Here is a 19,590-nt window from a genome sequence, read left to right as displayed (position 1 = left end):
TTATAAAACCTTAGTGTTTGCAAGTGCATAGATGTACGTTGTAGGACTTAGGGTGTCGATCCACAGGGAGGATGTCTAATCTGCAAGAAACAACAAATTGGGAAAGTAAGCAAAGTCATAAACTCATGGGATTTTGGGGTTTTTTTGGTTAAGAATCCTAAACTAAACCTAATCTAATATTTACGGCAAACTAAATGCAATGCATAATAGAAAAAGAAATCTAAACAGGAGCAAATAAGTACCTAAATGGGTTGCCTCCCATCAAGCGCTTTGGTTTATAGTCCTTAGCTAGACTTTGCAAAGAAAAAGACTTAGTTCAAATAGGATCATGTCCTAAGACAAGTCCTTTTCGAAATCCTTCTGTTCTGTCTTACAGGTTCTTCATCACTCCAGAGTTCTTCTGGTTCAAATGTTTGGGCTTTATGCTCTCATCTTTTGCTCTTAAGTGGTGTAGCTTCATAGAAGATGTCCTTGTCAATATTGGCAAAAGAAATTCTCCTGTTGGGCCAATCCATGATGGCTCCAGCGGTTTCTTAGAAAGGCCATCCAAGAATAACTGGATAAGAGTCATCTTTGGTCTTCACTATGTATAGATCGGCAGGTGCAATGCAATCTCCAATCCTTAGAGGAATGTCTCGGGCAATCCCTCTTGGTCTTGCACTTGAATCATCTGCTAAGCTAATCTTTGTCCTGGTACTTGAGAGATGCTTAATGCCAAGTCTCAAAGCAGTTGCTTTGGACGTAATGTTAATGCAAGCTCCAGAATCACAAAGAATATTGAGGAATCTTTCACCTCTAATGTCACAAGAGATAAGAAATTGACCTTTGTCTTGAACTTTGTGCTGAGTTCGAACTGGTCTTTCTTGTGGATGATCTGGTGCTTCAAATGACAAAGCAAACAAGAGAAACTAAACAAGACTCAAATTCAAAATAAAGATAAAGCTAAACTTCTAGATGTGATCATTGATCAGGGTGCTTTCAATGCTTATTTCATGATGCTAAGCAAACAATGCAACACTTGCAATTCTTTAGTCTAGACTTCCAATTCATATTAACTCATTCCCATGACAGAAATCCCTTTGTTAACTACTTAATCAAGACTAATTCCTATTAGTGAATAAACAATTAACAAGCATAAGGTTCCAAGTCTAATATGACCAAACAGCCTCTTTGTGCATCAAAATAAGAGCTAAGAAAGACTGAATCTTATACAGAAAGATAAAGCAAACATCTCATGATCGCAAATTCCAATCAACTTAGAACTCAAAGCAAGATCATTTCTTTCTCAAGACAATGACCACTATACTAATCAGCATTCCAACCTAACTCTCATTAGTGGTAATGATGATCAATATGCATTTATAAACAATTCTAACATGTCATTTATGCTTCAAACAAACATTCCCATGGCATTCAAAACATAAACCCTTAAGTTAGCTCATTCAAGCATTTCATCAAACACCTTGTGGATGGAGAAATGCCTATGAACCCGGATTTCACTTTCTCAAGGAAATAAGGCATTAAGAGCAGCTAACTAAGAAAGGAAATGAGAATCTAGAACCTAAAGATCATAAATTAAACATCTCAGCACCCTAATCTTCACACCTAGAAGCTAAAAAGAAGACTACTCACTAATCATGATGAACACACCATTTCCTTTGCAAGTGGTGATGTTAATCATGATTAGAAGTAAAGATAAGAAGAAGAAATGATAAGAAACAGCCTGAATTGATCAAAAACGAGGTATCTCTTAACAAAGAACAAAGGTTTTCACCAAAGAGACAAAGAAACAAAGAGAATAAAGCTTAGTCTGCAGGATAATGCCTAAAACATATATATAGGTAGGGTTTCTTGATGGGCCAACCTAGAAAAAACTAGGTATTGGTCCCAAAAAGGCCCAGAAAAACGTCTTGGATCGAGAGTGTATCGAGGTGAAAGTGGTCGGTGCAGGACCTCGGTGTGGCTCTGAGAAAATCTTAAAAACAAATACCGACCAAACTTCTCTCAGTGTGGCATCTCGGTGTAGTTTTAAGAGTTGCTTCAGGGATCAATACCGAGTAGAACTCGGTCGGTGCAGCATCTCAAAATTTTTTCGGCTCTTTGAGCTCCCAAAGGCCAGCCAAAAACGTCAAGGCTCCAAGGTCATATCGACCAGATTTCGGTCGGTATTTCTTCTCAATATGAATATAAACCGCTTGCACTAAATCCTTCATAACTCCTTTCTCAATGGTCAAAACCTTGATCTATCAACTCCATGAACTATATGACTCATTCAGCTCTAACTTTTCTGAAGGGCTCAAACCCGTCTGACGTCGGCAAGGCTTCCGTCTCGCCGGTTCTTTGAGGCGCATCGCGTAAGTCATTATCGGCCCGTGAGACATATGTTCCTTCTGATTGCGATATCTCCCAGCTCACGGCTCCAAATCGTCTGCTTCTAAGTGTTCCGGAAAATAGACTCATTTCTATTGATTCTTGATGATGACACCGGAGGCTGAATCGCAGTGCAAGTATTTCGTCTCACGCGATCAAAGTAGAGGTGTTGTCCGCTCCAAAGCATTTGTCCAAGTTGCTGTACACTGGTGAGGGTTCCTCCATGATCCCAGCTCCAAGTCGCTCCCAAAAGTCTCCAAATGATCTGAGAACACTCCAAAAATGCAGGACACTCTAGGACTTAATGCATTCCCTAAACAAAGCTAGAACCAAAGACAAACTTTATCAAAACTATCTAAATGTATGTACGAAACTCAATATTTAGACAAAAAATGCAATCCTAAACATGGCAAAATATGAGTATATCAGTGGGCACATAAATTAAGATTGTATTAACACTAATCAGTACTATTTCATGTAGTTGAGGTACGAATAACTGTTTTCGTGTTATTATTTTGAAATGATAAACTTTAAATTTAAAATCAAGCTTGTACTGGGCAAAATTCAGAGATATTACAGTTCAATAACAAAAGCTTGTACTTGGCAAGCCACAATAGAAACGGTAAACTTTTTCAACTATCATTCAAAAATACTAACGATAAAAACAAAATTACTAATCAATTTCCAATTCTAAAGATAAAGTTATTGAACAAAAAAAAAGAAAAATGTAAATTTTGATGAAAAGAAAGATGATGTCAAAAAAATAAATAATAAAAATAAAAAATAAAAGTTAATAAAATAGGAAAAATTAAATATTAACAATGGAAACAAATAATCTTAAAAATAGATTACTATAAAAAGAAAATCTAACAATTTGAAAAATTAATTACCGTATCATAATAATAAAAAATAAAATTACTAAATAAAAAAATACAAAATTTAAATAATTTATCATAAATTTTTATTTTTATGGATATTTTTAATTGTTTTTCCATGGAATATCTAGAAACTTTTTTTCACATGTTATCAAATACTTAATCATCAATCCATATATATGCGGATCCTAATATAGTATATATATTAGAAAATAGAAAATCCATGGTATTCCGCCATTAACCGTGAACCATGGCAAAGATTTGCTACATCCACGAACAAATAAGTCGAGGTGAAGATAAGTTACCCAACTAGGAAAACTAGATGATATTCGATCAGCTAACATGATCAAACTCTTGCTTCGTAAGAACTCTCTCAAACCAAGATCGAGACTCTATTTCAATGGTGAATGATCATTTGCTTCTCATTATCAACCAATATGGAAACTATATGTGCCAATCAGAAATTAAACATATCTGGTGGAGAATCCTACATAATGCCTTTCCTATTGCAGGACCCTTTAAGTGGAAGAAATTAAAGATATACATACATTTAATCTAAGTCAAGAAGAAGGTCATGTTCGTTTGCTCATCTGTCATTTGCATCTAGATGATCCATTTAAATGATTTATCTGATAAGTCATTTGAATGATGCAAATGACAAATGAGCAAACGAATATTAAATGAGCAAATGACAAATGAGCAATGAACCATTGTTTGTTTGGGAAAACGAGATTTTATGTTTTTTGAAGGAAAAATGAGATTTTATGTTTTTTTTACGGTAAGATGAGATTCAAGTTTTTGACAGGAAAACGAGATTTTATATTTTTTGACCGAAAAACGAGATTTTATGTTTCTAACGGGAAAACAAGATTTTACATTTTAATGGCAAAATGAGATTTTATGTTTTTAATGAGAAAACAAGATTTTATGTTTTTTACAAGAAAACGAGTTCTACGTTTTTTTATGGTAAAATGAGATTTTACGTTTTTTACAGAAAAACAAGATTTTACGTTTTTGACGGAAAAATAAAATTTTATGTTTTTGACAGGAAAAAGAGATTTTAAGTTTTTGACGGAAAAACAAAATTTTACATTTTTGATCGGAAAATGAGATTTTATGTTTGTAACGGAAAAACAAAATTTTACGTTTTTGATGGGAAAATGAGATTTTACGAAAAAACGAGATTTTATGTTTTTGACGGGAAAATAAGATTTTATGGAAAAACAAAATTTTATGTTTTTGACTGGAAAATAAGATTTTACGTTTTTATGGGAAAACAAGATTTTACGTTTTTGATGAAAAAACGAGATTTTACGTTTTTAACGGGAAACGAGATTTTACGTTTTTAACGGGAAAACGAGATTTTATGTTTTGGCGGAAAAACAAAATTTACATTTTTGGAGGGAAAATGAGATTTATATTATTACAAGAAAACATAATTTTAAGTTTTTGGCGGAAATCTGGCAGAGAAATGGAATTTTAAGTTTTTACGAAAAAACTTGATTTTACATTTTTGACGGGAGATATGAATTTATATTTTTGACTAATTTTTTTTTTCTATATTTTTAATAGAAATAAAATTTTAAGTAAACAAAATTTTTTTTTATCAATATTTATTATTTGTTTGTATTATTTATTAATTTTTGTTAAGTATATTTTTATCATTTAATGTTTTAGACTGAATCATATTCATCCAGATGATTCAAATAGAATCAGTTGGATGAGTTTAAAATTTCTTCATAAATTTATAAGTCATTCAGATGATCCATCTAGATGATCTATTAAAATAAGTGGATTAGTGCAATTAAACGAACATCATTTGATTGCTTTATCTCGATGATCCATCCAGATAAGCAAACAAACAGGCCCAAACTAGAGTGTCAATCGTCTAATCTTCCAATGCGGATCAGCATAGAAATTTGGGAGGTCGCACAACATCCAAAACCATCAAGGGATAACCTAAATAATACTATTCAAGATATTGTAGTCTACATAAGTAACTCCTAATGATGGCTCCAAAAAGAGGAACATGCCTCGTTCCATTGATAAAATATGGAAGGTGTTGAAAGGGCCCGGCTTTGAGGGCAGGCGAGGGAGGCGACCGCCACGGGCATCCACTCTAAAAGGGGCATATTTTTTGCGGCATCCATTATAAATGGGCATATTTTTTATCTATGCCCTTTTATAAACAAACTTTTGATCCATAAGATGTATTGTATTTATAGCCCCAAAAACCTGACTCCCAAACTCACTAGATAAAAGAAAATCTAAATCTAGCTCAATAAGGAAACCGTACCGTGGGGGCCTTCGCCCCCACACCCCCCCAAGTGAATCCACGTCCATCTATGGTCCGTTACATTCTTCAGTTCGCTGTAGCAGGGTATCTTTAGTTATCTTTGTCACCGAAACAACAAATGGGTTAGCTTATTATCAACTGAGATAGCTATTTGAAAAACTCGACTACGACAATTTAATGAACAATTTTACACGAAAAAAATGCAAAAAGATCTATATTTCAGCAAAAAACTATATGTTTTATTGGATTTTTTTCTTTTCTTATAAACTGTTTATGGAGTTTGATTGTTTTATGAAGTTTTTGTTTCATTTTTTTTATTATTTTAATTTTGAAAAAAAAATATAAAAGGGCATATTTTAAAAAGTTAGACGCGGGCATCCAAATTGATCGGTCCGGCACTTGAATGACCTTCTCTTTGAGGATAAGATATGATCAGTTTGAGATATAATCAATAAAGCTGATGGGACTGATTAATTGTTAATTTTATTGTTAACTAAATCTTTTCATTTATGCTTAATCATAGGACCAGTAGTCTCCACTCTCCACTTCCCTCTTCCCACTTTCTTATCTCCTTCTTTGTAGGATCGATCAATTGTTTTCCTTTGTGTATTTAAAGACCTCATGGTCAAGATAATGATCAGATTGAAAATTTGCCAAAGAAATTGTGTTGTGTTGTTCTTATTGTGTTCTTAGTGTTCACAATCTCTTAGTTCTGAGGAGGGACCTATCAATGGTATCAGAGCAGTTTTTCATCCTTGTTGACGGCATTCTTCGCGAATCAACGTCATCAAAACTATCTTTTTATTTTTTGCTTCAAACCCCCAAACATCATTCACACACACCCACAAAAAAAAAAAAAGAAAGAAGAGTGGTCGTGGCTAAATAGAGAGCGAGAATCCATGGAGTTATACAACAACATCTATGGGCCTCCAATCTTTGATGTCTACAACGACGACGAAGAAGCAATCTTTGATGGCGGAGAGTCATCAATGGTGGTTCTTCATGCAGGCGTGAAGGAGGCGTTCGTTGCTCTTGGAGATGAGTTTCACGAAGAGGTGATGAATATGGTGCAATATTGGGAGGAAGGAGCAGCAACGTGGAGTAAGAAGATGAAGACGGTGAGGAAGCCAAACCGGCTGGCCAAAAGCATCATGAAGATAGCCATGGTGGAGACTCGAACAGAATCTCGACACTTGATGACTTCGTCATTCAAACTACCGGTGACTTCACCACCAAAATGTCGACCTTACCATGCTCCAGCCAGAAAACGAGAAAAGCTTAGACCATGGAAACATGATTTGTTTCTAGCGAGTATTAACTGGAAACGACCATTCGATCGTGGAAGAAGCAAGAAGATGCACAAGTTTTTTCTTAAGAACCTTGAGGACAAGGTTCTCTTTGAGGATGAGTGTATTGATGGGACTGATTAATTGCTAATTTTATTGTTAACTAAATCTTTTAATTTATGCTTAATCATAGGGCCAGTAGTCTCCACTTTCCACTTCCTTCTTCCCACTTTCTTATCTCCTTTTTTGTAGGATCGATCAATTGTTTTCCTTTGTATATTTAAAGACCTCATGGTCAAGATAATGATCAGACTGAAAATTTGCCAAAGAAATTGTGTTGTGTTGTTCTTATTGTGTTCTTAGTGTTCACAATCTTAGTTCTGAGGAGGGACCTATCAAAAGCCAACATTGACCTTAAATCATGGTCGGAAGCTGCGCGTGCTGAACAAATCCTCCGAATGACAAGAGTGGACCAAAAAAGATGCAATGTAAAAACAAAAAACTACAAACACTTCAAGAAGCTATATCAAAATCTAACACATTTTATTGTCGTGTAGATAGTTCTTGGATATTTTCCGATAGGTTTTCGATGGTCGATCCAAAACAAAGAAGAAATGCAAATACAGTAATAATTAGTTTGACGACAAAAAAAAGGCAAGAGAAAAAAAGAATTCCTATCTCCCGTTCTCGCGCCACCGACATCGGTTTCTACTTTCTTTGACTTAAGCGATCGGAACAGAAACAAACAACGACATTGATTCAATATATTTACGATTCGGACATATATTAGTTCCAATATTGTCTTAAGACGATTCGTTAGAAAATTCAACTTCATCGATCGAAAACCCTAGCTTCCTTCTCAGTCCTCTCTTTCCTATGGATCTCTTCAAATCAGTTCTCTCCGAATACGATCATCAACAACGACCCGATTCACCTGATTCCACTCCTCTCGACGATCCCACAACTTCTTCTTCTTCTTCATGGAGCTTCGGAAGTCTGATCAAAACCCTGACAACCAAATCCGAATCCGTAATCGGATCCTACCGTCATGATTTCCAGGAATTCGGATCCGAATTAAAGAAAGAAACCTCCGTGATCCGACGAGTAGCTTCTCGTGCCGTCAAGGACTTACCTGACTCTCTCGAAATTGGCGCCTCCGTCGCTCAAGAGTCTCTCGAATCGGTTGGTCAAGCGATCGACGATATCGGCGCCACAGTTTGGAAATCAACGGCTAAGATCATTTCTCATGGTAAGGAATCTCTGTTATCTTCTTCACCGGAAGATTCCGATAATCGTAGAAATCATCATCAGGGCTTTTCTGTGAAACCGTATAGTCGATTCGAGATGCAATTGCTTGCGATTCAATCTGATAAAGGGACGTATGTTAGAGAACCAGATGATTTTGAGGATTTTGAGAATTGGATTTTAGAGTTTAAGTTAGAGGCGAAAGAGGGTAAGATTGTTGATTTAATCAATGAAAACAAAGCTGTGAAAGAGATTTATGAGGAGATTGTTCCTGTGGAAGTTGATGCTGAAACTTTCTGGAGGAGGTATTACTATAAGTTGCATAAACTTGAGCAAGTAGAAGAGGCTAGAGTTAAGCTTGTGAAGAGAGCTATCTCTGGAGAAGAGGAGGAGGATTTGAGCTGGGATCTCAATGATGAAAGCGATGAAACCTGTGGCGAGTCTTTACTGATTCCGGTCTCAGAAGGAAAATGTTCAGACACTGAGACTAGAGGTTCAGTGGAGGAAGAGAAGTTTGAGAGCAGAGAAGTGTCGTCTAAGGACAGCGATATCTCGATGATTTCGACACAGCCGTCGTTACCTGAGGTTGAAGATCTTGGGTGGGATCAGATGGAAGAAGATATCAGATGTAATGAGGATAAGAGTTTGGAAGCTGTTCAAGGGTCTGAGGAGAAAACTGATTGGCGAAGACGGGTAAGTGTAGCAGAGGAAGAAGAGGATTTAACTTGGGATATTGAAGATGAAGATGATGAGGACTCTGTTAAACAATAAACAAGAGTAGTAGTTGTGTTATAGTAAAGGTAAGATTTGGAGTCAAAGTGTGATCATAAGTCTGTAAGTTATCAATGCTGAAGACAATGAGTCTGCTAAAACTCGAATCTTCTGTGTTCGTCAAACAAGCAGAAACGGGCTGCTACATATCTATCTGTCTTGTTCAGTGACGGGTAAAAGAGTGAATACGATTCTTCCTGAACGTGCATACTCACAATAATTTGTATAATACTCTTGATCCAGTGAATATAAACGAATTTGTACAATACTTTAAATATGTCACAACTCAAAGAACAAAACAGTTGTTCAAGGAACAAGTTAGCATTCATTAAGTGAATCTTCTTTGAATATAATGCGACATTATAATATCAGTAATTTGTTTTTGTTATTGAGTAGTGTATATTCTGCACTTTTGATAAGATCTCACATCTTTCTATCTATCTATATTGAATAACAAGAAGAGCCAATCTTAGGTGGAGTAGCGACTGCGAATGTAGAGGAACAAAGCCGTGGATGCAGCCGCAATATACGGGAAGATTGTCCATATTCCCTGCAGAAAAATTGGAACCGAACTTGTGTCAATGGATCAAAGCTATTCACCATCTGTTTTGTCTCTCTCTCTCGCTCTACTTACCACTGCAGTTGCTACTGTTGCAACAGCAAACATGGGGCGTTCTCTAAGGAGAAACCCAATCACAAGCTGAAACATTTGTTAGAATTAGAACACTCTAGTTAGTCTCAGATTAAAGATGTAACAAAGAATCGAATCAAATGTAAAGAATAGCAGATAAACCTGAATTGGAAGAGTAATCAAGCCGCCGCAACAAACTCCTGCAAAGAAACATTCTGGAGATATTCCCTGTAAAGATTCATGTGGATAGGTTTGAGTAACCACTTGCTACATATTTGAATCCATTCCACAACAGACTTACAAGAGCTCCGGCCAAGAATGCTGTAGGATTCCTCACTCCGAGAGAAAATCTTTCCACTGTATTCAATGTTCATAGAATCAAACATTAGTTAAGATATAATATAGTCATTCACATTCTAGATAATCTACCCACTGCATTCAAATTGTAACTTACCAAAACCTGACAGGTTTCCGTATTTTTGGACGGCCTGAGTGATACTCACCGCTTTCTCTTTACCTATACCGAGCTTTATATCGAAATGCCGGTACCAGAAAACAATCAGCTTTTGGGAAGCAAATTCTAATTGGAAAAACAACAAGAATGGATATCACCTAAGGGAAAGTAACCTTTGAACAAACATCATCTGATCCTCCACTTTGTCTGAAGAGCTTCCCAAGGTAAAACGGTATCATATCACTTATACAAACTCCCCTTTCAAGTTGCCAACATAAACACCAATGAATAAAGCTGGTGGATGACCATTAAGAACAAAGGAGGCTATGTTATTTTAACCAGAAATATTTCTTTTACCAGTAAACCCATGAAATGGTAGACATTATATAAGGAGCATTCCGAGAGAAAGACTCAGCAAACGATTGCCATGTCCCATCCAGAGTTAACATTCGAGCCAATGTTATCCCAACCTGTGCATTTAACATTTACAAGAAACTGTCATCAAAACGAAAACTCATTAGAAGCATTTTAATGCAGCAGAATCCAAAACGATGAAAAGGAAGACGAAACAGAAGTACCGCTGTAAACCACAGACCCATATGTTTAGAGCCTCTTCGCTAATAAAAAGCCCGAACCCGGCTGCCATCAGCAACCAAAAGTAAACCCATCTGTAGAAAGAAAGACACTTGAGCAGCTAAAAAAGGTACAATCTTTTTTCATAAGGAAGATTAACTACGAGTAGTGTTATGGCTATACTGTTACATTACCCCGGCGCATTCGCTGGAATTATGAATCTGTTTCCAAAAGCATTGAAAGTAAAGCCTTCTGAAGATGATGAAGCTTTGGCCAGACTCTTAACCTCAAAAGCTGAACCACCAGAGCCTTTCAAAGTTACACATATTACTGTAATGGTCAGAGCCAAGGCTAACCCTACACCTAACTTTGCTATGAATGGGGCACTCTTCTTTTCAGAAACTATTGCGTTTTCAGTTTTAAGTATAACATCGACGTTTGGTTTCTCCTCTTCACTATCTTGAGACTTTTCAGAGTCATTATTGCCGATATTATCTTTCTCAAAACTTCTCACTCTGATCCTGTCACAGCATAAGCAATTAAGCATCAAACTAAGACATCTTTTTACTGATTCCAATCAAATTGAAACTACTAATATGCTATGTCTTCCTACTCCAGAACTGTTTACATGATTCTAGTTGCAAACTAAATAAAAAATTCAAACTTTCTTTTCTTCAAGATCAAATTCCATAAAAGAATGCCCAAATTTCACAATCAGAACATATGTAATCCTTTCTACCCTGCCCAAACTAAAAATGATCGAGATTCCATGGGAGATGTAATAATTATCACGAAGTAAACCTGTAAGAAGAAGACTTGAAGAGCCTTGACAAGGAGAAGCTTTCTGCAGAACCGAACAATACTCTGCTCCTCAAGACAACAAGGTTATGTTTAGGAAGTTTAAAGGGAAACCCATTAACCGGAAACGCCATGGAAGAAAACATTTTACGGATTCTACAATTTTGGTTCGAATATGGAGAGGAGAAGAAGAACAATGTGTGAGTTTTGGTTGTATGTGACTCTGAAGATACGCATATCCCGGATAAAAATAGAAATAAATAATACTCAAGATTAAATTTTTAAATATTTTTCTTGGTCAACATATTTTATTAAAATCTATTAACAATAAGAATATAAAAAATTAGGCAACTGTCCGCGGCGCGCGGACTTATTTACTATACAAATTTTGTTAAAATTTGATCATATCAAAATCTTTATTTGACATATTTTGTACTGTTTTATCAGATTTAGAGAGTTTTTTTCTAACATATACATGACATTCTCCATTCTCAATAGTTGAAACTAAAATATTATATATCTATAGATCATGAAATATATTGAATTATTTATTTTTCTAAATTGATTCATATAGGTATAGCTAATGTATTAACGTTATTTAACAATTGTCTACACTTATAAATAGATATATATATAACGTAATATAAAAAATATTATATTAAATGATAACCAAATGCAAAGAAAATAGAATAAAAGAAATATCAAATAAAATAGAAAGATCAAACATAACATAATATAGAAAGTTAGCATGAGAAAAAAAAATGTAGCTATAAAACGATATTATGAGGACATACCTCCATTAAATCTTGTTGCATTCAATCTAAAGAGATTAAAACTAAAACTCCATCATTATCAAACGATCTTGTTAAGGGGTCTCTTTTTGTGCTTGTTCCAACTTGCGTATCCGTCATGTTAAACTTGTTTCGAATCTTGAAAGTTTAAGAGACACATACATATTTAAATGTTATTGTATATATAAAATATTCTCAATATCATTGTCGGATTACTTACTTTCTCTTGAAAATCAGGACATCATCAGTATCAGGAGCAAAGAGGAGACGAGAAAAACCAATTGCTTCGTGAGAATGAATAGTTATTTCATCTATACACATAAAACGATCAGTAAGAACTATACATGCAAAAAAATATTTATGAAATTAATGAAGATAATAATGGCATATGTTTGATAACTCATACATTCCTTTTTCTTTACGCTCCAATCAGTTAAAACACAAACTGCAAGAGGACCAGTGAATCATTTGCTTCTTTCTTTGATATCAGCAGCAAATTCTCCGTGTGGGATACATTTCAGTTTCAAATCCCTTCGATATAAATAATAAAAGTTACAAACTTTATTACCAAGTCATAGTGATCATAAAAGAAAATATTGCTTACTCGAGATCTCTAATGGTGAAAGTTATTTTCTGAACAGTCTCTCAATCAGGATTGTCCTCGGTTACGATGTCGCTAACATCTTCCATCACACCAATTAGATCTAAAAATCAATCATGATAAATTTTTTAGTTATTGTATATAGATAAATATCATAAATGAAGTTCACATAAATGTTTTATATATATGTACAATTATAAAAACGAATACTTTAAAAGGAATATTAAAAGATAATCTTACCAACAGGGTATAACTGAGCATAAGGAACTCTGTAGATATCACTAAAAGGGATAAATTTCATGAAGGGATCTACTGTCAATGGTCGTAGTGATGATACTTTTGTCTCGGTAGTGAGAATGATCTGATAATAGTGTCTTGTGGTCCTTCCCTCGTTCTTCCACTCTGATGGTATCAAGCCGAATCTAGACAATTCAAGCCACTGTCCTTCAGGTCCAACGCGACTAAAATATGGGAGGGATAGGTCACCACATGAAGCATTGATTCTGCAACCATATATACAGTAGAATTCGAAGAGAGATCAAGCAAAAAATAAATATAAGTAACAGATTTATACGTTTATATTTGATAATACTTATATTTTTCATCGACTAAAATGAAGTTCATGCCTGGTAAGCCTTGTCCATCAGGTTTGTTCCATCTTTTCAAAACTTTGACACGGATTTTCCAATCTCGTCACCATACATGCAACTCATCAACAAAGTGATACGCAGCCATTGAGAAAGTGTTTTTAAAAAGGAAAAGAAAGGGTTTCAGATAAAGATTGCTTTGTTGTTAGTTTTTATAGAGGAAGAATATTTGCATGCATATAAATGAGGATATATATAACGTCTAGTGAACAGTTATACAGTTGTAGATATTTAAGGGAGAGAATTCGGTGAATCGATGCCTTTTACATCTTTTCATAATTTATAAATGTTTAATATTTGAAAAGTTGCAACTTCTGATAAATATTATAGAGATTTTATTGGTTATTGCGGTTTATATGTTAGTAAATGAAGTGCGGAAAGTTGTTTTAACACGAAAATATTGGGCCCATATGGTGTATATAATTTGGGTGCAACATAATTAACCGTTTATATCAAACCGATTCAGGTTTTCTATTATATTAACTGGTTAAAATTATTTTATTAAAATTTTAGACCCTTATTTTAATACTTGAAATTGAATTTAAAATTGTTAAAGACTATACCCTTTACAAATTTTGCTATAACTTGCTAAAATAAATTTGTTTTTGATATGATTTTAAACGACACATCACATTTAAAATAACACAAAACATAAAATAAAAATAGAAAAAATAAACGATATTAAATCCTTAATGAAAGAAACTATAATAAGTTTCCATTTGGAAAGAAATTAAAATATAATTCGTAAGACTTGACAGATACGCATCATATATATTTGATTAATATAAATCAAATTTATTTATAAGCTTAGTGATATGTGTCATTTTAAAAAAAAATGATTTGATACGTGTTAATTATATGCATCCTTATAAAGAACATTTAATTTTATATGACTGTTAAATAGTGAACCTAATTATTAATAGTCATCATACAACGATTGGTATTTTTGAAGGTGGAATTAGCTGGTGCCTTAATGATACACTTGTTCGTTATCATCTATAAAATGACGAAACGATAAAACTTTTTATCAAACAGAAAAAATATTTTTTAAACTCAAAACTTCACAATACGAACGTATCTGTGAACTGGATTTAACTTCGAAGAGTTCTTGCATATGCATTCAGGTTATCAAAATTATCATCAAATACATTGGTTTCAATGCATAAAAAAATGCTTCTCTTGGCAGATGAACATGTAAGTGCATAATTGCAGTACCATATATTTTAACGAAACGGTTATCTAACTTTTTTTATATATTTTGGTCAAAGGGTGATAAAATTGTAGCAACAATGCCCAGTAATTTAGTGGTTCAGTACAGTGACCGAATTTCTGAAAGGAATTGGTATTTTATTCGTAATTTTGGCGTCATACATGATCTACGTTCATCAGTTGCGGTCTTCAACAAATATCAATTGTGTTTCAACGAACATACTCGCATCCAAGAAACATCATCAGTTCTCAAAGATCATCTATATTCATTCATATCGTTCAGTGAAATATTCAACACTCCATCTACACGCTCAAGGATTGGTATGTTTCGTATTCAATTCGATTGTGTTGTTTTAGACTTATTTAGTATTTAGATCTAAACCATAGTGATAATTTAATTTTATAGTTGACTTGATCGGAAGAATTATCAAAGTTCGTAAATTAAGCAAGCATGACGGGACGAAATATGGAAGATGCCATGTTGATTCACAGATGCATCAAGTTTACTCTTAGAAGTTTTGAGTAAGTAAACATGTCAGGTTTTTCATTTTTTTTTTAAATACACAAACTTAATTTTTTGTATTAGAGAATATTAGTTAAAGTTTTTGAGTGACCATTTGTTTATGTTCATAGATGTGTTGATATCAAATGTGTAGCATTTGGCAAAAATGCTATTGATTTTGAAGCACTCTGGCTAAATATTGAGATGCGGCGCGCGGGCATAAATACTTTAGAATTTTATACAAAATAACATACTGAATTTATAGATAATTAGCTTGTTCAAATATTTATTTTTTTAAATTCATTACTCTTTATATTTTTATTGAATTATTTTGAAATTAAAAATTCTAAAAGACTTCTATAAACATTCGTTATAAATCACTTATATAAAATTTATTTTTAACCGGTGTTCAGTTGACATAATTTTATTAAATATAACATAAAACATAAAGTAAAAATAGAAAAAATAAACGGTATTAGGCCCTTAATGAAAGAAATATTAATAAGTTTTCATTTTTAGTATACTCTCTAAGCCTGAGCATCCAGAATAAGCTTCTTGAGACGGTGAACTTTAGGGAATGGAGGGTTCAACAAAACTTTATTGCATTTGAAGGGTGTTGTAATAATCCAAACATCATGTATTTGGATGACCTTCACAAACCTCAACATACAGATGATCACAGGTTTATTGGTTGATATAAATATAAGTGGTTTTTCAACTACATATATCACCTTTTAACAAAATAATAAACATTTTGAATCTATATTAATTTATTAAATTCAAAATTTAATTTGTAGATAAGATTAGAGAATATGTCTTCAATTGTTGGTCACTTCTCTGCAACATCTCCACACACCTTGGACTTGAAATATTAGAAGAAAATATTAGAATATGGGTAATATGTTGATACACAAAATAAATAATTACTAGGCTTAAAATAAGAATAATACTAGAACTACATCATTAAATAATAAACCAATTTATTGAAATTAATGAATACTAACAAAAAGTGTTGATCAAAAACTTTTTTAAGAAAATCAAAATCAAGTAATAAAAGAATCTATAGAAAAAATAACATGAAAATGCATACTATTGCCATAAAGAAACTTCTTTAGAATATGATATAGATCCGTTTATGTATAAATTTTGATCGTTAAACACACATAAAAATTTGATATATCTATATACATTTAATATTTTATGACTATTAAAAAGCTAATCTAAATCTTAATAATTCTCATACAACGATTGGTACTCTTAAAAGTAGAATTAATTGGAGTCTTAGTGATATATTTGTAAGTTATCATCTAAAAATAGTGAAATAATACAATCGGAGTCTTAGTGATATATTTGTAAGTTATCATATATAAGATCGTGTGCATTCAAGTTATTAAAGATATCATTGAAGACATTGGTTCTAGTGTCTCTCCAAGAAAGTTTCTTTTTGCTGATGAACATGTAAGTATAAAAAAAGAAAACTATATTACTTATTTTTAAATTCACTATCTAACTTGATCATATATTTTGGTTAAAGGGCAACATAATTGTTGCTACGATTCCTAGTAGTTTAGTGGATCAGTATGATAGCTAGTTTTCCGAGGGAAACTGATATTTAGTTCATAATTTTAGCTCATTCCTCAACTAAGATCATCAAATGCAGTCTTCAATAAATATCACGTATGTATAAATGAAGATACTCATATCCAAGTAATATCATCAAAGTCTGAAGACCGTGTCTATTCACTAATGTGAATTTATTAATAATTTTTGAAAAAATTATTAATGTGAATTTTTTTTATGTGAGAAATACGAAATTGTAATTATCTATTGATTTTTCAAATATTATTTTGTACATAATCGTTACAAAAGAAGTTAGAAAGGTAAACTTAAAATTTTATAAGATTATAAAAACTATTTCATTTATTTTACCGAATGTTTACATTGTCTTCTTACACTTCTTCCAACTTTCTCATCTTCTTATTCTTATTTCTTTTTGTTTTTCGTGGTATCCTTATTTCCTTTTGTTTATATTGTTTTCTTACACAAATACTATAATAAATTACAAAATGTTTTTAAACGCAGACGGTATTTCCATATTCACGTACATATCAGCATCTCCTATAACATTTCACCTGTCTTGGCTTATCTAGTAAAGCCCTCTTATTTTCCTTCATCGTCCTCACTCGCCTTTGTTGTCTCCCATTTTTTTTCTTTAACTTAAAAAAATAAAATTCAAACGTAAACAATGAATTTAAAAGCATGGACCCCCCCCCCCCTGTCTATGAAAACAACAATAAAATTAGTATTAAAACCCCTAAAAATCTGATATCTTACAGCATCTTCGATCGTCTTGTGTTGTATAAGCTATCTTAAGGGTCAGTACACATACATTGTCCACAGGTTATGTTTAATCAGATCAACGAACTCAAAAAGACCAAACCTTGAGTTCACTTCGAGTGTATCTTTTTGTCATTATCGGTAGTTCCTTGTAACCAAAGTTTTCTCTTTGTACTCTGCAGCTAAGCAGTCTAACAATAACCTTATGAAAGAAATCCCAGTAAATTAAACCAAACCAAAGCTAGATAGTGTATGCATTAGTTGTGTTATTCCGACAAAAAAAAAAGATTACTGGATTAAAAACGGACTTGAATTTTATTAATGTTTGGAATGATTTTATTCATATATGTAAAACACACACTATACGTCTCTTAAAATCAGAAAAAGCCAAAACCAATAATCTACAGAAAAACCTATATTTATGTCTGCTGTTTGTTTTGAAACTGGTATGGCCTTTGATGATCTAATAACTCAAGTTTAAAGGTATTTCCTGTTAGAACAAAAAGAAAAAAAAAACATAATAGAGAAACAAAGAAAGAGAAACAAATAAATCTTCTGGCCATACAAAGAAAGAGATCGAGATCATCTCCTTTAAAATTCTTATGACCTGATATTTGTCTCTCTTATAATTAAATTTGGTTAGTGAAATAGATGTCTCTATCTATATTGGTTTGTGTAACTGTAAAGTGTTTCTAAGGAACGTTATAGAAAATGGAGTCTGAGACGAATAGAGCAAGTCATATATATATGAACACAGAGGTTCAAAGAGTGAACTATGGATTGATCAAAAGAATTCCAAAACTCTTAAAAAGGACTCTCCTTTTTAATCTAATTATTAGAATTTTTCAGAGCTCAAAAGATAACATAAAAACCTAGACCATATATAGATAACAAAAATATAGCAAATCAAAGTGTGCGCCAATCAAGAACAAAGCAAATCTGGTACATAGATCATAACCTCTCTTTCGTATATAATCATCAAGATCACAACAATACTCCTCCTTATCATCTTCTTGTTCTTATTCTCTTTCTCATTCTTTGGTTGTGTAGTTTAGACCACAAAATTGGAAATCTAAACAAAATATCAGATAACAATGACGATTTATTTAAAACGAAATAACAAAAACTACTCAGAGGACAATAAACAAATTGAAAAAACACTTAGATGACTTAAGAATTACCTTCATCTTAATAGTTGTATCTTTCTCCTTTCTTGTCTTCCTTTTGCTATTCTTTGCCTTATACTGATTTTTTTAAAATGTAGACAACTACAATGAACCTAAAGATCTGATACGCTCTTACTATGTATTCTTCTTCTTCTTGAAATAAAAAGGGAAATAATTACATGATGCTTATGATTTATTTAGCTAAAGCTAGAATTGAATGTACACATACTACATTGATGCCCTTCATTGTGGAACTTCATCTCGAAAACTATCTCTTGGTTATTATGTCTTCTAACCACAAAACGTTGGATCATTAGTTTTGAAGTGGTTTGTTTTGATGACTGGCTATTCTTTTTGGCCAGAATAAAAATGAAAACAAGTCATCAGCACAATTAAAATAAGGAATCAACCTCTGCTGTCTTGATTATAGTTGTTGCCATATCCGGTATCTGTCACGTTGTTTTGCCACTGACCATTTTCTATTTCATGTATATGTGTCAACAGTGGCGGACCCAGGATGAAATTTTAGGGGATGCAAAAAAATATGAAAACTGTTATCTCAGGAATCGAATCCAAGAAAAGGGTGTCAAGCATAGGCTTTGTGAACCATTTAAGCTGTAGAAACTTTCAACATCACTACTAAAACTAATAATATATAAATTTATAGGGTGTCAGTTGAACCAGTATCACTTAAGGTGGGTCCGCCACTGTGTGTCAATATAATAAAATCCATATTACAATAGGAAATATCAAACTGAACACAAAAACCTAAAGCATATATCTAACCATCTTGATCTCGATCAAAATCGATTTCAAACTCTCCTAGTACCTGAAATAGATCAGCTTATATTTGAAAAGATTATAAATAAATTATCATCCAAAAAGGCATAACAAAACACAAAATATATGAAAATATGATAATGAAAAAAAGAGATACTCATATGTTTTGAATTGAGATGGTGCAGATGACGCAACTCCGTCTTCCTCCAAATCTTTCCTAGGCATAACAAAACACAAAATATATGAAAATATGATAAG

At 33.1% G+C, this 19,590-nt stretch overlaps 2 protein-coding genes across 3 annotated transcripts; one reads left to right on the top strand and one right to left on the bottom strand.

The window, feature by feature from the left end:
- The first annotated feature begins 7,636 nt into the window (after positions 1-7,636).
- Positions 7,637-9,231, top strand: LOC18029973 (BSD domain-containing protein 1). Its single transcript, XM_006414903.2, has one exon. The coding sequence runs from the start codon at positions 7,704-7,706 to the stop codon at positions 8,841-8,843; it is 1,140 nt and encodes a 379-aa protein (XP_006414966.1). The 5' UTR covers positions 7,637-7,703; the 3' UTR covers positions 8,844-9,231.
- Positions 9,168-11,517, bottom strand: LOC18029972. 2 transcript variants are annotated; one of them, XM_024149418.1, is made up of 10 exons: positions 11,303-11,517; positions 10,696-11,022; positions 10,524-10,596; positions 10,286-10,398; positions 10,102-10,186; positions 9,929-10,001; positions 9,776-9,831; positions 9,637-9,702; positions 9,478-9,543; positions 9,168-9,393 (listed from the first exon to the last, which is right to left on the bottom strand). In XM_024149418.1, exons 1-10 carry the CDS (start codon positions 11,443-11,445, stop codon positions 9,313-9,315), a joined length of 1,083 nt encoding a protein of 360 aa, XP_024005186.1. In that variant the 5' UTR covers positions 11,446-11,517; the 3' UTR covers positions 9,168-9,312. The 2 variants fall into 2 exon arrangements, with proteins under 2 accessions (XP_024005186.1, XP_006414965.1); XM_006414902.2 differs by having other exon boundaries at positions 10,696-11,016; positions 11,303-11,510.
- Positions 11,518-19,590: the final 8,073 nt, after the last annotated feature.

The sequence above is a fragment of the Eutrema salsugineum genome, unplaced genomic scaffold (assembly GCF_000478725.1).
Source record: "Eutrema salsugineum unplaced genomic scaffold, Eutsalg1_0 scaffold_1, whole genome shotgun sequence".
Classification (NCBI taxonomy): Eukaryota; Viridiplantae; Streptophyta; class Magnoliopsida; order Brassicales; family Brassicaceae; genus Eutrema; species Eutrema salsugineum.
The sequence above is the reverse complement of the archived record's forward strand: the minus strand, read 5'-3'. Positions and strand labels throughout refer to the sequence as shown.